Source organism: Helicoverpa armigera, chromosome 12 (genome assembly GCF_030705265.1).
Source record: "Helicoverpa armigera isolate CAAS_96S chromosome 12, ASM3070526v1, whole genome shotgun sequence".
In the NCBI taxonomy this organism is placed as follows: Eukaryota; Metazoa; Arthropoda; class Insecta; order Lepidoptera; family Noctuidae; genus Helicoverpa; species Helicoverpa armigera.
Genome location: NC_087131.1, coordinates 2,738,790 through 2,759,372, shown reverse-complemented (window position 1 = coordinate 2,759,372; position 20,583 = coordinate 2,738,790). Strand labels below are relative to the sequence as shown.

Sequence of the window (20,583 nt, the reverse complement as noted above, 5' to 3'; positions counted from 1 at the left end):
GGGAATTGCGTCGGTAAAGACCACGATTTGACAATCTGTAAAAAGTATTGGAAACATGTCTATTTGGAATTAATTTTGTTAGGTAGATATATTTAAAATGGTCCCTTTCTGCTTATAGTTGAACTTAAAAATATCTTGATGCTTCCAAAATAGGTATGCACACTATTTGTTTACTTTATTCATATTCAAAGAAAAGCAGTCATATTTTAAAAGTTATTTTGGATGTTATGATCTGCATCTGTTTCTCTTTTAATAGCCAAAATAAATGATGCAATTTTGCAAAAAGCTTTAAAATGATCCAAATAATACTTTTAAAGTGAAACATAAGTGCTCCCTTGGCTTGCAACTTAAACTCGACGGCTAGACTGCACACTGAACAAATCACTTACTTGAACATAAAAAACAATGTTTTCTTCATCCCTAGAGAAACATTGCGCAAAGTCATTACGCAGTAACAAGAAAAGTAAAGAAACCTAGGAGTGTCGTAAGTCGAGATAAAATATGTTACTTCTTACTGCTAGGCTTGTTTTACCATCGACCATACTTTTACTAGCAAGCACAGCGTAGGACGTCCACCAACAAGGTGGACAGACGACCTTATAAAGGTCGCCGGAAGACGCTGGATGCAGGTCGCCTCCAACAGGTATCTGTGGAGATCTAAGGGGGAGGCCTATGTTCAGCAGTGGACGTCCAATGGCTGAGATGATGATGATACCTTTACTCATCATTAGGTGGGGTAGTGATTAACCTCTTGTGTGCCGGAGCGCCGACATACAACTGATTTTCAATTATTCTATGATATACTTATTGTATGCCAGAGAGTACAATTGATTGCTTGTTTAGACTGGAAATCGACTCCAACATACATACTTGGGATACAGCTAGTTATCTGATGGCTTATGATAAGCATGCGTTTAACTGTTTATTTGCCGCTAATTATAGAACAGTAGGTTCTATCTTCCTAGCTATATCCCAAGTATGTATATTGGAGTCGACTTCCAATCAAACCAGACGAGTTTATCACAAGAAAAAAAAGAAAAAGATGCTTAACAAAACCAAACCTTAAGCCCTATTACTTATAAACGTAACGGAACCGAAACAAATGAAGGAGCAGTTATCTTTCAGATAGTGTCGAGGTAAATCCACCGATAACATGATAGATCATCTAGCGATAACAACCGATTGTATAGATCTCAATAGTTAACGGTACTTTGTGATAGAACGTTACCAAATATCGTAGTGAACAATGAGGAGCTCTAAGATGTCTGGCCGTGAGTATTGAATTAACTTTTTACTTTTACTTGATTCTGCTAGTGGTTTATTTATTTATTTATTCTTTATTGCACACTTAACAACAAATATATAAAAATAATACAGACAGTTTATGTACAATGGCGAGCTTAACCCAGAATTGGGTTCTCTTACAGCCAACCTTAAAGCCATAGAGAGATTCGATAGTGGTAGGTTCACCCGCTTTCCGGGGGATCTACTTCCGGCGTCCGGGTAAAAATGTAGCCTATGTTATTTTGCTAATAAGCTATATTAATGCCAAGTTTTATCTAAATCCATCTAGTGGTTTTTGCGTTAAATAGGAACAATCTATACATACAAACTTTTGCGTTTATATGAATAGGAAATGTGAGTTAGATCCGGTCCTTTTATTTGATAATATTGGTCCTTTCATACTGGTTTGTTAATTATCCCTGATGTAGCCTGTTTTGTATCTATTTTAGCATTATAGTTACTGACTTTAGCTGTAACTGCTGCTGTAACTTTAGAATAAAGTTGAGTTCATTAACAGTCTTTGAATAAGGTTCTCTCTAGGTGCCATCGTATCACGTAGCTTATGCTCTAACATTAAAAGTACCGTCGTTCTAATAAACTATTTGTAGGTAGCGTAACCGTGATAATTAGATGGCAAGTGATAAATAAGTACAGGAAAATATCCGGTTCCTTTCAATATGATGTTGTTTTCCGTCAATCTTTGAATAGGTATACCAAAATGAATCCATGTTTTTCCTATACACACGTTTGCCACCTACAGAGTGAACTAGATATAGATATACCTTCATGGGTCGTTGAAATTCGTTGTCCCAGAAACAGAACACGTGTCCATTCTAACAATGTTAACAAGCTGTAATTTCTTAAACTTGTTATGTAGATCAGTTCCTTGTGTAAAGGATTACGTAGGTAGTGTTAAGGAGGACGGAAAGATAGCGGAGATGCCTTAAGGAAGGTAGGACAGGCGCCTTCTTGTAGGTCAAGCAACGTACGGTAGGCGTGATCAGTAACTAGAACTAATGAAATGTTTGGGTTCCTTGTCAAATCAAAAACAATCTGTCAAAGGTATTGATTGATTGTTGATCCTATTTTCCACGACCACCTGGATTTTGGCGCGCTACTTTCTTAGGAGATTTTACGTTATGATATCTCCGCTAGTCATTTTGTTCTCCAGGTACCAAAAACTCCCTTGTGACAGAACACTGTTTGAAGTGGGTGTTTTTGAGATTTCATAAATCTCTCTGTTGCTTTGACGGAGTTCAGGATAGTTGGCGATCACCGGAAGAGATCTAAAGCTCAGCAGTAGGTGGGTAAAAAGCTGACATATCGTTGATGAGATAATATGAGAGAGCATAATATACGTTAAATGCTTATTTGAAATATAGTTGGATGCCCCTAATCTATTCAAGAATTTCAGAAGTAACTTTCGCATTAGCGAAGAACCGCCGAATTCAGCCCTATTGCCTATATGTTGAAAAATATTTAGAACTAAGATTATTTTTAGCACTCATGTATCAACTACCACAAAAGCTAATACAAATTACAAAAATACATCAATGAAAGAATAAAAAAACTAGTGATTTCTTGATTGTTTACTCGAACCTCGTGTACTCCTTATATAATCATTTTTAATCTCATAATCTTTGGTAGGTATTGTGATAACAGCTACCAGACACTTTATGTTATCAGTGTCAATAAACTGACATTGAAAATTTAGTGTATAGGCGTATTTGTAGGACGTATTACGTAAAGTTTACATTGGAGGGAATAAAACAATATTTCCGGATTATAATTTTCCGGATTTGTGCTGTCAAATTATGTTTTTGTATTATTTATTTACATAGTAGCTAAAGAAACATTATGCTACACTATTGAATATGAGGCCACCATATATCAGTGAGGCCTAGCATGGCCAAAGCCCCCCGGTAGGCTTAGGGATTGTTTGAAAGAGTTACCGCGGCCCTGGTACTTATAGGGCTTAAGAAGGAATATGATGGGTTTTAGTCAGTAAGAGTCCTCACGCTAATTTGATGACTAACCGTCAAAAAGCGTATATATGCATACCACAACTATATCTATCGGTTACAAATCTATGCCCATGAGCTATTGACAAGTCGTGCTTAGTGATATTCCTTAAGATATAATCAAATCTTTAAGTATCATCTGGTGCAATCATGTCATGAAGAGAGATTCTATTTTCAGTAGCTGACTTGCTGAGATTTTGATGATAGTTGATACGGAAATGATGATGTCATTTTATGACTAAATAAAGCTATCTGCGTGTTATTTGAGTTTTTGACTTTTTAGTATTTTATTTTAATAGGTGTGTAATATTCATTCAATCATATATCATCAATGTAGTAATGGTCCTTCGAGGCGGAAGAGACGGAAAGGACCAACATTGCTGGGAAGTACCACTATGTTCCCACGCAATTTTCTTACACTTGATGAAAAAAAAGAGTTGGTTGTTCAATGACAAAAATTAATACTTTATCAAACACAACAAGAATGTGGACCTATCGTTAATCCTTACATTTACATAATAACTTTGTCAGGCAAGCTGTCAAAAACATGATAACACCTTCTATCTAATCAGACTTCATTCGATTCGAAATCAAATTGTTTTCTTTGCTCACATAATCCGGAACAGAACGTATATAGTGCACGTGTCTATATTAAAGTTTTACTAATTACGTATATAAATAGAAAACGGATATTTTTGTAATGGAGAACAGGATAGTGAATTTCAATCCCATGCGCGTGAAGCCTAACAAAACTGTGACAGATGGTAAAGTATATATTTTTTTTTATTTGTTTTTAATAGTCATAGAATAAAATGTACCTAAGCTATATTGCTTGCTCATTATTCAGAGATTCAGTTAGTTAGACGATAGCTTTGAGTAAACGTTGTTGTGTTATCTTTGCGGTTCATGGTCGAGGTGTAGTGGGCCAATCAATCAAGCTTACAAACTACGTGAGGTTTTAGGTATATACTGATACTACTGACTGACTGAACACATAAACAGTTGTATGTCACTATTTTACACGAAAGCTACTGAACCGATTTAAATCAAAGTAGCCTGAGAATGAAAATAGGCTTTTTATGTGGGAAGTAGTTTCTTCGAGGCAAGAGTAGAACGACGAGTAGCAACAGCTGTCTCCTAGAATTTAGGTATACCGACTACTTGAATCTTTTCAAATCGATTTACTGTAGATTTTTAGTAAATGGTTTAGTAGAGATGCACATTTGTCGACTTGACCGAACTTATACAATATACATGCATAGATAAAGTTTCAGCACATTAATCACACGTTTATCACAATTAGATTTGAATTTGACTCAATAATCAAATTGAAAGTATGAATGAGAACTATCTTTACTGCCTACATAGTATAAAACAAGGTCGCTTTCTCTGTCCCTACATATATATTTTGTATGCTTAAATCTTTAAAACTACAAAACGGATTTTGATGCGGTTTTTTACCTATGTATAATAACATCCAGAGACCGTGCGAAGCCGGACCGCTATATCATATAAGCGCATGTAAACAGTAAATTCATTGTTATAATATGGGTACATTTACTCACGATGGCAACAGTTGTTTTTGACATGTAGATGGCCCAATCTCAAGTGTTGTGACTTCAGAGTCAAACCCTTATCTCAGATAATTATATTTTATCTGTATGACGTATACATTACGAGATTTCAGCGGCGTTAAGCTAATCTTAGCTGAAAGCCTTAGAATGTGACGAATTCATACCTATTTATTACTCGTATTTATTTTTGAGATAATAATGAGACAAAGTTATAGTAAATAGCATTACTGTGACAAGATAATTGAATGAATTAAAAGTTTTATTGGTTAATTACTGAGAGGCTTTTTCTCTTGTCTTATTTGATTTCCCTGGTAACAAAAACAGTGTTTGTGTGATAACTATACCACTTTAAAATCGGACTGAAAAATGTGTATGCAGTGCAAAATTACTGAAAAGTGTGTGTGTCTGAGTGGAGTCTGATTTTATTCCTTATGAATTAAGTAAATGCTAAAAACGCCTTTCATCCTAGTGTCTTATTCATTAATTAAATATGTTTCCAAGGTTTGTGGTTAAAAATATTAATATACAATTCAAAAAATATAACAATTATGGATACGGTAACACAGTTTCGTTTCGTTGAAAAATATAACAATTATGGATACGGTAACACAGTTTCGTTTCGTTGAAAATCTGGCACAGTGTTTATCATTCTTAAGTATGATAAATGTGTTGCACTAATTAATCCTCTTTAGGGCGTGTTCACGTTAACTATCTACTAATGTGGGTAATTCTTATTTTGATATTTTTATGTCGGTAAAAAGTTTTAGTTTATTTGAGAAATGCATAAACTTCTGCAAAAAGAAATAAGAAAAAAAATGCATGGATAACTTTTGAAATGTGTTTCTATTGTGCGGTATATTAGCTGCCTCGTTGGTCTAGCTGTCGCAAGTGCGGCTGCTGAGCACGAGGTCTCGGGTTCGATTCCCGAGTCGGGCCGAAATCGCTTTGTGGGTTTTAGAAGACTTTCACAAAGCAGCCCGGAGCCTGGAAGCTGGTGATTGATACACCCGTGCATCGGAGAGCACGTAAATGTCGGTCCTGCGCCTGATCTCTTACCGGTCGTGTCGGATTGCCGTCCCATCGGGTTATGAGAGTGAAGGAATAGTGAGTGCACCTGTGTCTGCGCAAATGCTCGTGCACTATAATATGTCCTGCGTAGTTGGCTTATCTCCTTACATGAGAACAGCCGCCGTAGCCGATAATCGGCTAGGAGGACATCATCATCATCATATTAGCTGTTATTAATACCTGAATAATTTAAATCTACATTTTCCTAATGATGACGATTTGAATTAGTTTTGTTATGTAAAATAAACCTTATAACAATATAAACAGAAGTGTTTATTCCCCTGAAGCTACGAGCATCATCAATCAAACCAAATTAGTCGGTTCATTTGCAAATACAGCTGGAATACAATTATTAAATGCGAATAAATTAAGTAGGTATTTTCTAGTTGTGTAACGTTGGTCCACTTGTATCCCGAAGAACTACTTCTTACACTCGGATAAAAAGTAGCCTATGTCCTTTTTTTGCACACTCTAGCTAGGCTATGTTATTTAAATCGATTCTGTAATAATGGTGACAAACAGACAGAGTACTTAACTCGCATTTGTGTATTAGCTATTATAGTAATCTGTGACAATAGTAGTAATGGATTGTTAATTACATGAATATAATGTTATTTATCGAAACAACATCACTTTTAATTCGAAATATCAACATATTAGGTACATAAGCCTCACAACCGATTCATTCCCTGATGCCCAGTCTAAAATACAACTGGACTTTACAAAGACTGATGCCATGCATGCATGACATCTGCTTGCTCATCAAAGTCCGTCAAACGTCGGTTTTCTCAATATTTACTAGTTGGACGTGACCTCGCGTATATTCGAAACAAACTGTATGAGCTTAAAGCTGAGATACAATGTTTGAAGTGTAACTGAAATGGCAATGGCTTGGAAAATTCGTATTTTAAAAACTGCTCTTGTGTAAAAGAGTTGTGTTTTGTTTATTAGGTAACAGAACCAATAGTGCTGCATTGTTAGATAATTTTAAAAGAAAACGGCAATTCATCCCACTTGCTAAAGTCACTAGTTTAATAAATAATTTTCCTCGAAATTAGTACATACATAACCGTAATATCAGGCAGTAAATACACGTCTCGTCAATTAATGTTGCTACTTCGAAGAGAAGAGAACATGCTGCACCGACCCCAAACAAAAATAGGATAAGGGTAGGAAGATGATGATGATGAGTATTACCTGTACACCATAATTATATTTTCTTATTGAATTCTTCTTTATTGTCGACAGCCGAACAAATATCCCGACTAAGGCCTTCCCAGTCCCCGCTGGCTATCTCGCTAAGCCGGTGCCCACAATGGTCGTCACTAGATACACTGCAGTTCAAAGGATATTGGGACAATGAAGTTAATGGCATACTCCTCAACAATGGTTCTACAGGTAAGATACCTTAGCCAATTATTATAGTTTGAAGTGGTCTGAAATAATGTTTCTTTATAAAGTTTTGTGAAGTTCCTCTTGGTAAGCCTCGGTTTATGGAAGTTTAAGTATCTCCTAAGTCGATTCATGGAATATAATAATGCCGCAATTTATCCCTCAAGTATTTTAATTCGAATATCTCCCTCTTTAGAGAAATAAAATGTTTGAATGTTATTTTAAATTAATAGACAAACAATCGCGCGTTTTTCAACTCTAAAAAGCCTTGTTTGTAAAGGCGCATTCTAAAAAAACATTATTAACACGTATTTCCTGATAAAGCAAGAATTAAGGCGTAACCCCAACCAAACGTTTAATAATTTTGATGGGAAAGTCTATCTAAGAGCGACGACATTTATCTAAGAAAATGTCGGTTAGTCTACCGCCTATAATCTATCACTCTAATGTGCTGAATATCTTTTAGTTCTAATCCACTGAATCCCTTGATATGTTACCGAGCCTCAGGACACACCTTATAAAAACGCTCATCAATCGCTTTTCACTTGTTTTTTTTTCATGTTTTGACACTAACATAAACCACTGTCGCGTAATAAGCAAATTATTAAGTAAACTCATTATTTTGAGGCCGAAATAAAAATGTATTTTAAAAAAATCTTAACTTTTTGTCATTATCACTTTCAAATAAATAACAGATTAAAAAAAATACCACTAACTTGTCGCCACAATTCTCCACAGCTAACCTAGAAATATGAATGGTACAATTCACCTTTCTCAAAGGCCATAGAAAATCTTTTATTTTTCTAAAAAACCTCGAAAATAGTAAACGCTTGAATTGTGAACTTGTATTATCGTAGTTATCGCATAGTTTGGTAAATATATCACTATTATCTAAAAGGAGTAATCCACTTTTATCAACATTTTTAAGATAATTCAAAACGTCACGTGCGTACTAAGTAATGTCCGATTCATATTATACTAATTTTCGTGTTACATATCATAATTATCTTAATAAAACCTTCATAAGTTCTTGAGAAAGGTCCAGAACATTCTGGGGCATATCGTTTAAGACAGAAACGTCACTAAAAACTTTGTCAACGTGTAAGACATTTTCTTTACTTTTTATCAGTAAATTCCATTCACAATTTTTATCACCATGTAAGAAAGGCTAGGCCTTACTTACTTTCAGGACAAATAAGTTCAAGACAATCGGAATAAAAAAAACTAGAAAATAAGACTGGCCTCATTTAAAAAATTTCGAGCTGTAAGTACGTTTAATCACCCAACAAGGGCTCATAAGGGTTATCTTAAATCTCTGACGTAGAATTGTAACAACGACTGCTACTGAGAAGCATAAGGAGACGCCTGACGCCAGGCACAAGGGTGTAACACCACCAACTTCTAGACTCTCTGAAACTTACAAAGCGAGTAAAGTAGAAGTTATACGTACGTACTTAATCTTTTTAATGACACTGACATTGCACGCTAAAATCAAAAGTGCACTCGAAATAAAGGAGCCTCGAGATAATATAATCCGAATTATTACATAAAATAAAAATCAGTTAACAACGTAATGTTTCTGATAAGATAAAGTTCAATATCGAGTGTTCAGTAAATATTTAACATGGCCCATTATCGTGGCCTAAAAGATAATCGAATCGGTTTCTATTTTTCCGCCGTTTTAGGCCGTTTCTGAGATAAGCCTAATTTGTAGTAATGAAAAACATTGGCATGTGAATTGTGAACGGACTTTGGGCCAAACAGTAAGAAAGAAACCAAAATAAACTAACTGAACTTTTGTTTGGTGCTGATTTTTGAAGTTCAATACTAAATCGACGACGTAGCATGTCTAAAGGTTCAAATCACTTTTTATAAATATTAAGATGAAAATAATATATGGAACTAAACAGAATTTTCAAATCCATATTACAACTACAAAGCTGAAAATTTATTATCGTTTGCTTGAGCTAATCTCAATTTACGGAACCGATTTGAAAAATTCTTCCAATGTAAGATAGATAACCCATTTATCCAGAACGGCTGAAAAGCCTGAAAGGTTCTCAGCCAATTTGGAAAACTATTTCCTTGTTAGATAGCTAATTTATCGAGTTTAGCTTTGGTTCCCTCGAATCAGGACGCGGGTAAAACTCCGTGGAATATCTAGTACTCTACTTCAACGTTTGCCATCTAACGTGGCAATGCTGCCAGCCTCTTGGGTACACTCCCGGTGGGCAGCGATGAGGAGTTTTTTGATGCCATTTTATAATTGTTTTTAGTTGTATACATAAATAAGTTTATGTTTAGGTCATGTACATATGTACATATAATGCATTATTATCTAATTATTAAAAGTAGGAATAAACATTTTGACTACGGAACAGTAAGTATTGCTATTCCAGAAATGCCGAAAAGTGTGGGTATGTATAGAATTACAACAACAAGCATTCTCGTGTAATGAACATAAATAAGGATGGTAAACCCAGCATAATATATGTCCGGAAGTGATGAAAATATCATGATGAAAAGATAACGAGTATTTATATTTTTTATAAATTCCATTGTTATCAAACCATCCCGTTACCGTGGGGTAAAAACACCATACATTAAAATTAGACTCTCCATAACATTAGAATAAATTACTTGTTTGGCTCACAAATGGTTCTGTTATTGTATTTTGTTCCTTTTTGTTGAAGAAACCTTTGTCATTAAACTTTACTATATAATGGTAACTACTAATAAGAGATTAGAGTTAGTCTGTACATAAGGATTCTGCTGTATCAATTAGCAAATGTTTTGGAGTTTAATAATTTAGGTTATGTTATCGCGAATAATGCTCAATCCTTCTCCGTGTGAGAGGAGGCCTGTGCCCAGCAGTGAGACGATAAAAAGGCTGTAACAGTATGTTATCGCGGGACATGTTTAAATTATTTAAACGATTAGTTAAATATAATTTTAAATATACAAATGATAATCAGTTTTTTTACTTGTTTCTACGGCTGTCAATACGCGTGAATCCACGGGAAAAGCCAGATGTATTTATTACTTTCTTGATTGCCTTCGTTGTTCCATCTTCGAGAAGTGAAGCAATTTCAGATAACGTAATGATCACTCGAAAATGATAATTGTCTTGTTTCTGGTTAACTTTTGCAAATGAATTGGATCATAAATTCTTTAGATTGTAACCTTACAATAACAATAATACCTACGGCATATAACGAATTAATGTACTAACTAAGATTGTACATAAAGTCTTTTCACAAAAGTGATACCTTCGCATTAAAATCACAAAATAATGTCCAACAATTTAGTTTAACAGTAAAATTAAACAAATTCTCTATAAATCTCTCTGATACTTATTAAAGACGATATTTTGATTTTTAAACGAAATTTTATTTGAATTCCAGCATACTTCACATTTGAATCTGAGGTCAGACCGATTCTCCGCGGCGGACCCCTCATCGGAGAATACGTATTCGAACAGATGCACTTCCACTGGTCCGTCGATGACTTCTCTGGTTGTGAACACTTATTAGATGGACAAGGGTGAGACATCATAATATAAGTCAAATTTCTATAGGAAAAGTTGTTCTTCTCGACCTCTATTTTACTATTTATAACTTTTTCGTACATCTACCACGAAATCTCAGGTGTGAATGTAGCTGATGAATGCCTAAAACTATGCTATACTGACCATTTTTATTAATCCCAAAGCATACGCAATTTTAAGAGCCTATTTTTCACATCTAGGTACTTATAAGTTTAATAGTTCCAACTTTAAAAAATACTCTCGTTCGCTAATCCAAGATTTTTGCATCAGATACAATATGCATAACATAATATGCATATGCATACATCTCAGCTTATTACTTGGATATCCCAGTCACTATCTCACGCGTCATTAGTCAGTCTAATATACCTATGATTTTCAAATGTATGTTAATTAATTGAAATTAATCCGCAGATACGCAGCAGAATGCCATTTCGTCCACTATAACAGTAAATACGAATCTATGGAAGCGGCAGTAGGACATCCTGATGGTCTGGCAGTAGTAGGATTCCTTCTAGAAGCTGTTGATGCTCCAAATCCAAGGTTCGATAGGCTCGTCGAAGGTTTCGAAAGGATCAAGAAAAGTGAACACTCTGTTAGAGTTACCTCAGGTTGGTACACCTATTACAATATTTTTATTTTGCTTCGTAAAACGAAACATACATAGGTACCTATGTATAACATAAATGAGATATGGCTTACCCCTATTTGGAGGCTCACGCCTTGGAAGTACCCAAGGCTTGAAAAATACATAAAATGACAGCTGGTCGATTCTTTAAGAAGTCACCCGGTAATAGCCATAAACGCAACATCACTGTAGCTGCAAACATAAAGGACCAAGAGAGAGCGTTTACTCTTTTTTATAAGGCCGGCAACGCAATCGCAACCCATCTTGCCGTGCAGATGTCCATAAGCGGCTATAGTTGCTTTCTATCAGTCGATCCGACTCCCTGGTCTTTAAAAGCCATGTATATGATCAATCCGTCGGTCTCAACATTTTTATCCCTGTTTTTTCCAGAATCCCTGTCATGGATGGACAGTGATGACCTACAGGAAGGCAACTACGTGACGTATAAAGGCTCGCTAACAACACCGCCCTACACTGAATGTGTCACCTGGATCATATACGAGAAACCCGTGCATATTGGAACTGAACAGGTAATGTATTGAACTTTTGTTAAGAGACAGAAGTAATTGATTAATGATTGAAAACGGCAACTCATATTTTTAAGTCAATGATACCTAATTAAAAAAAAACTGCCACTCAATACTTAGCTATTTTGTGTACACAGTTTACAATTAAACATATATTATAGTCACTCAAGTCGAGATTTTTTAAGTTATTTTTAGCACCAGTATTCTTTGCATGTGATATTTTAATGTCTGCTTTCTTCTCAGACAACCCAGTAGGAGCTTTACACGGTCTGCAGTAAAACCTAGTGGGCTGATGACCATTCTGTAAGAATTACCTTTATCTCATGCATACTTAAAGTTGTTAATTTTGCCCACAGCTCGGTCTACTAAGACAACTGGAAGGTCCCGACAGCATACCGATTGAGCGCAACGTGAGGCCAACGCAGCGGCATCCCCCCGGTCACTCTGTTATCTACGTGAAGCAAGTCAAGTCTAAGCTTTGAAATATATTTATATATCGTTGTTATGTTACAAGACTTTTGTTTTATTTGCTTGGATATACTCCTTCACCTTTAAATGTTATGACTAATTAATATTCTCGCGGTTTCACCCGAGTGAACTAATCACATCTAAATAAAAAATGGCTTATGTTTAACTGATCACCAGAAATAGTAACAAATAGCAGACAAAAATAGTAAATGATCACCAAAATGAAACTCGCATTTTAATGTAAAATGATAACCAAAGTTTTAACACTTTGCTATCCCATTTAAGTGAAATTACTCCAAAATAAATCATGCGCAAGCCAAAAATAGTAAATGATCACCAAAATTAAACCACCATTTTAAATTAAAATGATAACCAAAGTTTTTACATTCTGCTATCCTATTTAAGCAAAATGAGTCCAAATAAATCATTGTTATCCCAAAAGTAGTAAATGATCACCAAAAGTAGTGAATGATCATCAAAATTATACCGGCGTTTTAATATAAAATGATAATCAAAGTTTTTACATCTTGCTATCCTGTTTAAGTAAACTGACTCCAAAAAAATAAGTTCGGCCTGATACAATAAATGTAATAACATTATGGGACCCTTTTCCTGCACTAGGGTGGAAAATTGTCTATTGCATGCCTCTAAACAGTGCGATAAGAGTGTGTTTTCGAGGGAGTGTATTGAGAAACCCATTCTTCGTCTTCTTTCTCCTGTCCTGTTCCCAATTTTACTTGGGGTCGGCGCAATATGTCATTTTCTTCCATTTTCCCCTGTCACTCGTCATACTGACACTCACGCATGCATTGCAAGCCGGACACATAACTTAATATGGCATCATAATACTTTATTTGATAATAAGCCTACATTTTATGGCAATCACAGTGACTTATTTAGGGGTATAATTTAGGCGGTCACCAAAAATATTTTTAAGACTCTAAGCTGAGGCACCAAATAAAATAAACAACGCCAAAAAAAATAAATTGACTTTATTAAAAGGGCACTAAAGTATATAATGTTATGATCCAAAAAAAATAAAATAACATCAGAAAAATCGCAAATCTCGCACAAATATTATTTTTGGTTCCCAAAATGGATTAATGGTCACCAAATTCTATCCAACTAAAAGATTAATATTACTACCAAAAAGTTATTGACGAAAACGAATCGCTGCAAAACCGACTCCACGTAGTCTGGTCTGCCCTACCCCTAGAGTGCAATTCAAAACCGCGTAGGCGCGGAGGGGCGAGGCGGCCTGCGAGCTGAGGCGCAGGTAGTTTTAAGGCTCGCCGCCGGGGCTGAGGCTGGCCGGCTCCGCCGGCCAGCAAGCCGAAGCTGCGGTGGTGAGCGTGAAAACCATCTGCGACGATAAGCTCGCATGGGACCGCCGGAGCCCCGCAGCGCCGGAGCCGTGACAGAAGCCATGCTTGCTGCATGTTGCGTGCTTACATTTTAAACGCACTGAGTTACACCCAAATTCATATAACAATAAATAAGCGACGTACGTTTGGGAACCCTAGTATATTAATTGGTATTTGGGAAATATTCTAGCGATCGTTAGCTTTTTTAGTCTAACAAAAATGACCAAATTGGGAGTCATGGTATTACATAATTGGTAACATCTAAGTAGTGACAATATATAATATTTGGTCTAAAGTGTATTTTAAAGGCGTCCATATATTTTTTTAGTAGTCAATAATACGAAAAAATTGTATTATCTAATAATATTTTTGGAAACGTTATTTGGTGACCATTTATCCATTTTGGTAACCGTTTAGAATTTTTTTGGTAGTAAAATAGGTACTTTTTTGGGTGGTGTTTAAACACAAGCCCTTATTTAGGCAAAAATAATACATTAATTTGGTCGTCAAGAGTTGGTGATCATTTACTAAATTTGGTGGTCGAATACAATTTAAAGTGAAGTCGTGACTAAAATGGCTGGTACTATTACATTTTTAGACTTTATTTTTCTGGTGTTCAGTAGATTTTTCTGGTTGCAAAACTAAGGGTATCAAAGCATTTTATGGTGGTCATTATATTTGTTCCCATAAAAAATTGCCCATTGTATTTCCCTTCTTTTAGGATACCATCTGTGTGCGTACTAAACATACATAAATGTACTTAATAATTGCCTGTCAGACAGTGAAAAGGTGAAGAACAAATAAAGAATCTCATTTCCACATTTACTATTAGTAATGATACTCCTACATGATATTTTCGATATGATCGTCGACGCAAAATTGTAATACAACTTCTTTAAAAAGAAAAGTCATTACAACTCACCTTTCAAAAGATAAATTCATTTTATAGTTGAGCTGGGATCAAAAGTATGCAGCAGATGAAAAGCCAGTTGAAATTATGACTCGAATCAAAACTGTATCTTGTACCTATCCTGAAAATTATTAGCTAGTTTAGATCCAAGCGAGGGTGCATCGACATTACGGCAACTGCTTTGAGCAAGCTAGGTCATTCCTCCCAAACCATTTAGGAATGAAAAGAAAACTTCCGAAGTCTGTTATTTGTTTTCTTTAACTAAACTGTCTTTTCAGTATTCAATGCATGTTTCTACAGTCCAATGATATATATAAATATCAACAGAACGGTCAATGCATTGATCTGTTTGGTGGCGTGCCTTGAATTTAGTATCTTGTTTTAAGCTTAATAGATACATACAATCAGTTTAGACATGCTAATAGAAGTTAAACAGTTGAGTTAATAATGGTTGAGACACTATCTTGATTGGGCAGTCTGCAATGTAAATATAACGATCTGTACGAAGTCGCCACTCAATCCGGTGACCTTTGATAGGATTCGCAGACCTAATGAGGTTACTGACACCAAGTCGTTTGGTTGGCGTTCTATACTAAACTTTACCCGTAGTAGTGTGAAATGTTTCAATGATTTCGCAACCATTTTCTGCGGACCGATTTGTAATTAAACTGTCCGTCGACAGGATAATTTATTTTTTCCATAGCTGAATCTTTCTCGTATGGTCATTACGTCGACAAAACCTGTCGCCTTCTTCTTCCGAAAGATGAGATTTTGTAGTTGGCTACAAAATGTTTTACCGACACGATGACAAACCTATAATTCTTTTAACTACAGACCTATGATATTCATTTAGTGCTTTATGAGGTTGGTCCATGTATGGATCTTATATACCTTTCCGTGTATAGAAGAAAAGAGAAAAGCTACAAGCTATGGATGGCATAAAGAACTGGTATGTTTATTCATAGCAGCAAACAGTAACAATTTGCTTACGAACATTCCTAAAAAACTGTAAAATTGAAACTATTTTGCTTAAGAGGACGAATTGGAATTTTTGGCGCCAAGGATCTCAATTTTTCTCAGTAAATACAAAACGGATCAAAATACAACTTGGTTACCTGAAAGTTCATGATATAAACCTTATTTTGTTAGACGCAGAAACATTATTAGGTAACTTTTATAACAGAGAAAAATATATCAAACATACCTCTTTTTAAAAAGAGATTCACATATTATGGGCAAACGGGACCGATTTAAGCCTCTTAACTTTTTTAGTAGTTGAGTATATACATACTCTTTAAAATGGTAGAAGGAATATTATCAAATTATCATTTCTAAATAATAAAATTAGAAAACCATTTTCTCGCTTACGACTTTTAGTTATAAGCTAGCGCGCGTATTGTTATCCTCGCCCCGCTCAGACGCTCCGACCCCTTTTGGCGCCTTAGATGCGCGTGCCGGTTATGGAATTATTGTTGACCAATTCGTCGCCTTAAACACAAATTCTACTGAGGAAACTCTTCGACGCCTACACAATTTTTGTTAAAATTTTGGCGGGATCTCGCCATACGACATTTATTTCAAGGAAAAACTTGCTAACTCTAGAAGCTGTTTGTAAATGTACCTACGGCCAATCTGGTAAATGATGTCCTTTTGATTTCCCTTGGGAATTATGAGATATTTTTTCCGTCAGTGAATATATGGTGTAAGGAGGATATCTTTAGGGTTCTGCAGTAAAATAAACTGAGAAGTACTTACTTAATATACCTACTTCTAAATTACTATAATTAGTTCATACTGTCAGTTAGTTCCGAACAAAGAAACAGGTGGTCCGTAACTAACAGCTTTTGTCAAGACTAGAATCTAGAACCCTTCTAGGCAGTCGGGTAAAAATAAAGGATCCACTTATTAACCTTTGACATCTACAAAACATTATCGTTCTGAATGAGGTTTTGGCAAAAAATAGATGAGAGGGTTTGCTCGATAAGAATCACGTACTTCTAAAATTAGAACGAATATTCAGGTCTCTTTTGTTTTATAATAAATCAAGACAAAGAAATCTTCGGTTTGGAACAATAAAGAAATAAATTCTTGAATTTAACTTTATTTTTATCCAATATGAATTTATTACACACAATATCTTCGCGACGAGTATGTCAAAGACCCATTTTGAAGTTAAAAAAAAAATCGTCACCGCTACAGCGAAAAGATTTTGTTCAAACGTAAGTAACTAATATGAAACTTAGTTTTAGTTTTTTAAGCACTCGTATTTCAAATTCCATTTATATTAAACTAGTGAGACTTTTTCCCAACCAAACTCGCTGTTATTCAATTTGTATGACGATGTAGTTATGAACTTCTACCACTCGCATAGTTGCAACTTTTTCAGTTATTAATTTAGCCTTTTTCTCCTACGGCATACATCTATCCTACTTAATGTTTTTTCCACTCTTTTATATAGAAAACTAACTTCTGACCGCGGCTTCGTCCGCATGGTGTGTTGATTAAAAGTAGCTCATGTGTTAATCCAGGGTATCACCTATCTACATAAAAGAATAAATAACATATATCTATACATTCTCACAAACTCTAACATTTAAAATATTAGGTGGAGGATGCTCTAGCTAGGTAGTTCCTAAAAATAACACTCATTGTTAAGCATAATCAAAACAGTCAAACTCAAACAATAACGCTACCACTCGATCATCAAACAAACAATTAAGTATGTACCATTATGATTGTCCTTATCTCAATTTCCATATACTTAACCCCCTCTTGCAAACTTCCCAAGTTTCCTTAACTACTAATCTCTAATATTACACAACATATTCCATGGTTATGTACTTGTTTGCAATCCGATATACTTTGAGTACGCCATACTACACCGTACTACGCTTAAGTATGCGGTTCTGCGTGCTCATCTATGAAATGCGTATTACTTGATCGTCACGTGTTTTGATTGCTTACACCGAGAGCATTAAAGTTTCTAAGTAGCTACATAACACTGTGTCGTGTTTATTCCTTCCGGGTGTGATATAGGTAACATATCAACATATAGGTACACACACACACGTTTTGCCAGATATGTAATTGAAGGAAAGCCTTCTATCACCATCATGGTTCTATCTGTTGTTGACAATATAAAAAGAGGAAACTGTACTACTGTACTTATATTTTTCAAAGCAAACTATATTAATCAGTTATAAATCGCATGTTGACTTATTAAAAAGTTTCAAGCTGATGGTAAAAGAAGTACCTAGGTATTTAGGTATGCCTTAAAGTAATCTTAAGCAATATGATGATGATAATCGCCCGCGTTAAACCACAGTGTAGTTAGTAATAAGTAATGTTAATATACTACCTTTTTTCTTTGCTCCTAAGTTATTTAAAACATCTTACTACTTCCAACAAGAAATAAATTACAACGTTAATATTCTCTTACAAAAGATATATTCGTAGCAACAATGCCTTTTTACATAGATCGGCCATTGTTATCTTGTTAACTTAAGCAATTAGGAACAAGGAAGTGATGTTTCCTGCTGTATTCTTATTCTATTTCACTAGTGACTTACCCTGGCTTCGCACCAATCCATTTTATAATCATTTCCCTCCCTTATAATATTAGTAGGATTCATACCCTTTCAAAGCGACCTTTCTAGTTTTGAAATAAAAGTAATCAAAAATAAATCATTTTTTATTAAATATTAAACTATTTACATAACAAAGAAATAAAACAATAACTCATGATTAAAACTAATAACCCTCACTCGATTAAAAAATAAACTCATAGACTGAAAACTTTTAATGAAAATAGCAGTCAATTACATTCGTCGGCAGAAATCAAATTCGATCCACCTGTTAAGATCCAAACTACTCAGTACTCCAGCACACAACTCAATTGTGGTCCCAAAATGATCATAAATACATACATAGAACACATTTTTGATAGTTTGCTCAATGATAGGATCAACAGGCTTTGGTTTAATTTTGGACTTACTACGCAATGGGCCTGATTCTGAAGTCTTAAAAATATATGTATCTGTTATCCGGGTATATTCACTGTCGAAACGATCGGCAAACTGCCCCAGCAAATACTTAACAGTGCGTTCTTTCTCTTTGGCGAGACCATCACCTTCATACCAAGGTTTCAGAACCTCTGAGTGAGACTTTTGCAATAGCTCATAATATTTCATCCTTTCATCAAACTCTTTCGCCATCATGGCCCTCCTCCAAGAACCTATTGATAGATCCCAATCATGTTTTGGAACCATTTCTGTGTACAGATCTTTCATTTTGCCAACCTCAGTCTGATGGTAGAAGCAAACAGGATTCTTCATAACAAATATCTCTGCTTCTACAAAATATTCCTTGTAAGGATAAATCTGCGGCACAACTTCAAACACCTTGTCAAATATTTCCTCCACAAATTCGGACGCGAAGTTGTTAAGCGCTTTCCTGTTAATTCTTGTTTTGAGAACTTCAACTCTTCGTTTTGACGTTGGCACGTCTTCCACTGAGTCACCATATAAGTTAACAAGAAGCATGTCCGTAACGTTGTCAAAAAAAGTGACATTAAGCGTGCTAAATTCCCAAAATTCCCAATAGATTCCGGGTTGGTCAGCAATAAAAGTAAAATTTATCTCTTTGCTTTGTCCAGGACAAATGACATCTTCATTTTTATTGAAAAAGAATACTTGTTCGTATACCTCTTCAGTTATAAAAGTTAATGGACGTCGCAATTTTTTCCAACAGTATCTCAAAGTCGTAGTTCCGAGGTTTTTCAGATAGAGCTTACATCTACCAGCCTTTTTAACTGGAACATTGAAATAATAGTTCCAAAATCTACAACGATCTTGTGCTTGTTTTTGAAGTTTTCTTAAATGAGGCAGATTTTGGCCAGGTATTTCTTTGTAAAAGATAGTGTTATTTATTTTAAGAGCATATACTCCAGTCAATGGTTCATCACAAGCATAGTCTACTTCATGAACGCTAATATCCGGAATTGTGGGCCTTTTTCGAGGTGGCTCAGGTGGTCTTCTGCCTTTCACCATTAATCTGCTGATATCTGGCCTACAACAGAATAGTATGGTTATCAGTATGGTTTAGGAACAAAAATTTTGGTATGCAGTATAATTTAAGATCATCGTATCTATGTGCCATTATTTTTAATAACTATTTAGCTACTTACTTATAAGGATCAACTTTTCTGATTTCTTTCACCAACTCTGTCTCGCGATGGTCTCTATACATGTCATACTCAGCATTCAAGTCGGGGAACGACGAGCGCTCTCTTTCTCCAATCATTCCCAATTCTTTTCTTTGAATATAAGTAGGAACACCAATATGTTCGATTACTCCTGGACTACCTTCTTCTGCTCGTGTTCTGTGCAGCTCATATACTGGTTCACAGTAACATCGTTGTTTCAATCTCGGAGGTCTATCCCACAAAGACCCTCTAACACCAGTCTTTTTTGGTATTTGAGCATATTCCAGGGCCATCTTTCGCTCCTTGTCCTCCCGAACTCTTTCCAAAAGATTCATTGTAAGGTCTATAGGAGGTCTTTGCAGTTTTTTCCCTAGAGTGACTACCTCGTCTCGGCGTATCTGAATCCATTTTTCCCACAGAATTAATTCGTGATCCGGGGTAACAGGTAGTGAATATATGGGTTCGTCGTCTATAATATCACGTTGCTCCATTTTCGTCGATATTTTCTACTTTTGACGAATTTTGATCAAAATGAAATCAGTCGTATCCATAAATGTCACAATTGATTTATGTCAACATCAATCAAATTCAAAATAC

At 35.3% G+C, this 20,583-nt stretch overlaps 2 protein-coding genes across 3 annotated transcripts; one reads left to right on the top strand and one right to left on the bottom strand.

The window, feature by feature from the left end:
* The first annotated feature begins 1,112 nt into the window (after positions 1–1,112).
* On the top strand, positions 1,113–12,554 carry LOC110379188 (carbonic anhydrase 1). Of its 2 annotated transcripts, none has more exons than XM_021338731.3 (6): positions 1,113–1,271; positions 7,196–7,345; positions 10,744–10,882; positions 11,301–11,497; positions 11,905–12,044; positions 12,398–12,554. In XM_021338731.3, exons 1-6 carry the CDS (start codon positions 1,247–1,249, stop codon positions 12,521–12,523), a joined length of 777 nt encoding a protein of 258 aa, XP_021194406.2. In that variant the 5' UTR covers positions 1,113–1,246; the 3' UTR covers positions 12,524–12,554. The 2 variants fall into 2 exon arrangements, with proteins under 2 accessions (XP_021194406.2, XP_021194405.3); XM_021338730.3 differs by lacking the exon at positions 1,113–1,271 and adding an exon at positions 3,909–4,069.
* Positions 12,555–18,527: 5,973 nt separating this feature from the next.
* On the bottom strand, positions 18,528–20,574 carry LOC110379191 (MYCBP-associated protein). Its single transcript, XM_021338733.3, has 2 exons — positions 19,969–20,574; positions 18,528–19,850 (listed from the first exon to the last, which is right to left on the bottom strand). Exons 1-2 carry the CDS (start codon positions 20,475–20,477, stop codon positions 18,602–18,604), a joined length of 1,758 nt encoding a protein of 585 aa, XP_021194408.3. The 5' UTR covers positions 20,478–20,574; the 3' UTR covers positions 18,528–18,601.
* Positions 20,575–20,583: the final 9 nt, after the last annotated feature.

Bases quoted from the DNA above. Each gene is read 5' to 3' on its own strand.
- LOC110379188 (XM_021338730.3), top strand. From the start codon at position 4,006: ATGGAGAACAGGATAGTGAATTTCAATCCCATGCGCGTGAAGCCTAAC. The intron at 4,070-7,195 runs GTAAAGTATATA...TATTGTCGACAG, and splicing joins TAACAAAACTGTGACAGATG to CCGAACAAATATCCCGACTA. The intron at 7,346-10,743 runs GTAAGATACCTT...TTTGAATTCCAG, and splicing joins CCTCAACAATGGTTCTACAG to CATACTTCACATTTGAATCT.
- LOC110379191 (XM_021338733.3), bottom strand. From the start codon at position 20,477: ATGGAGCAACGTGATATTATAGACGACGAACCCATATATTCACTACCT. The intron at 19,851-19,968 runs GTAAGTAGCTAA...ATTCTGTTGTAG, and splicing joins AGAAAAGTTGATCCTTATAA to GCCAGATATCAGCAGATTAA.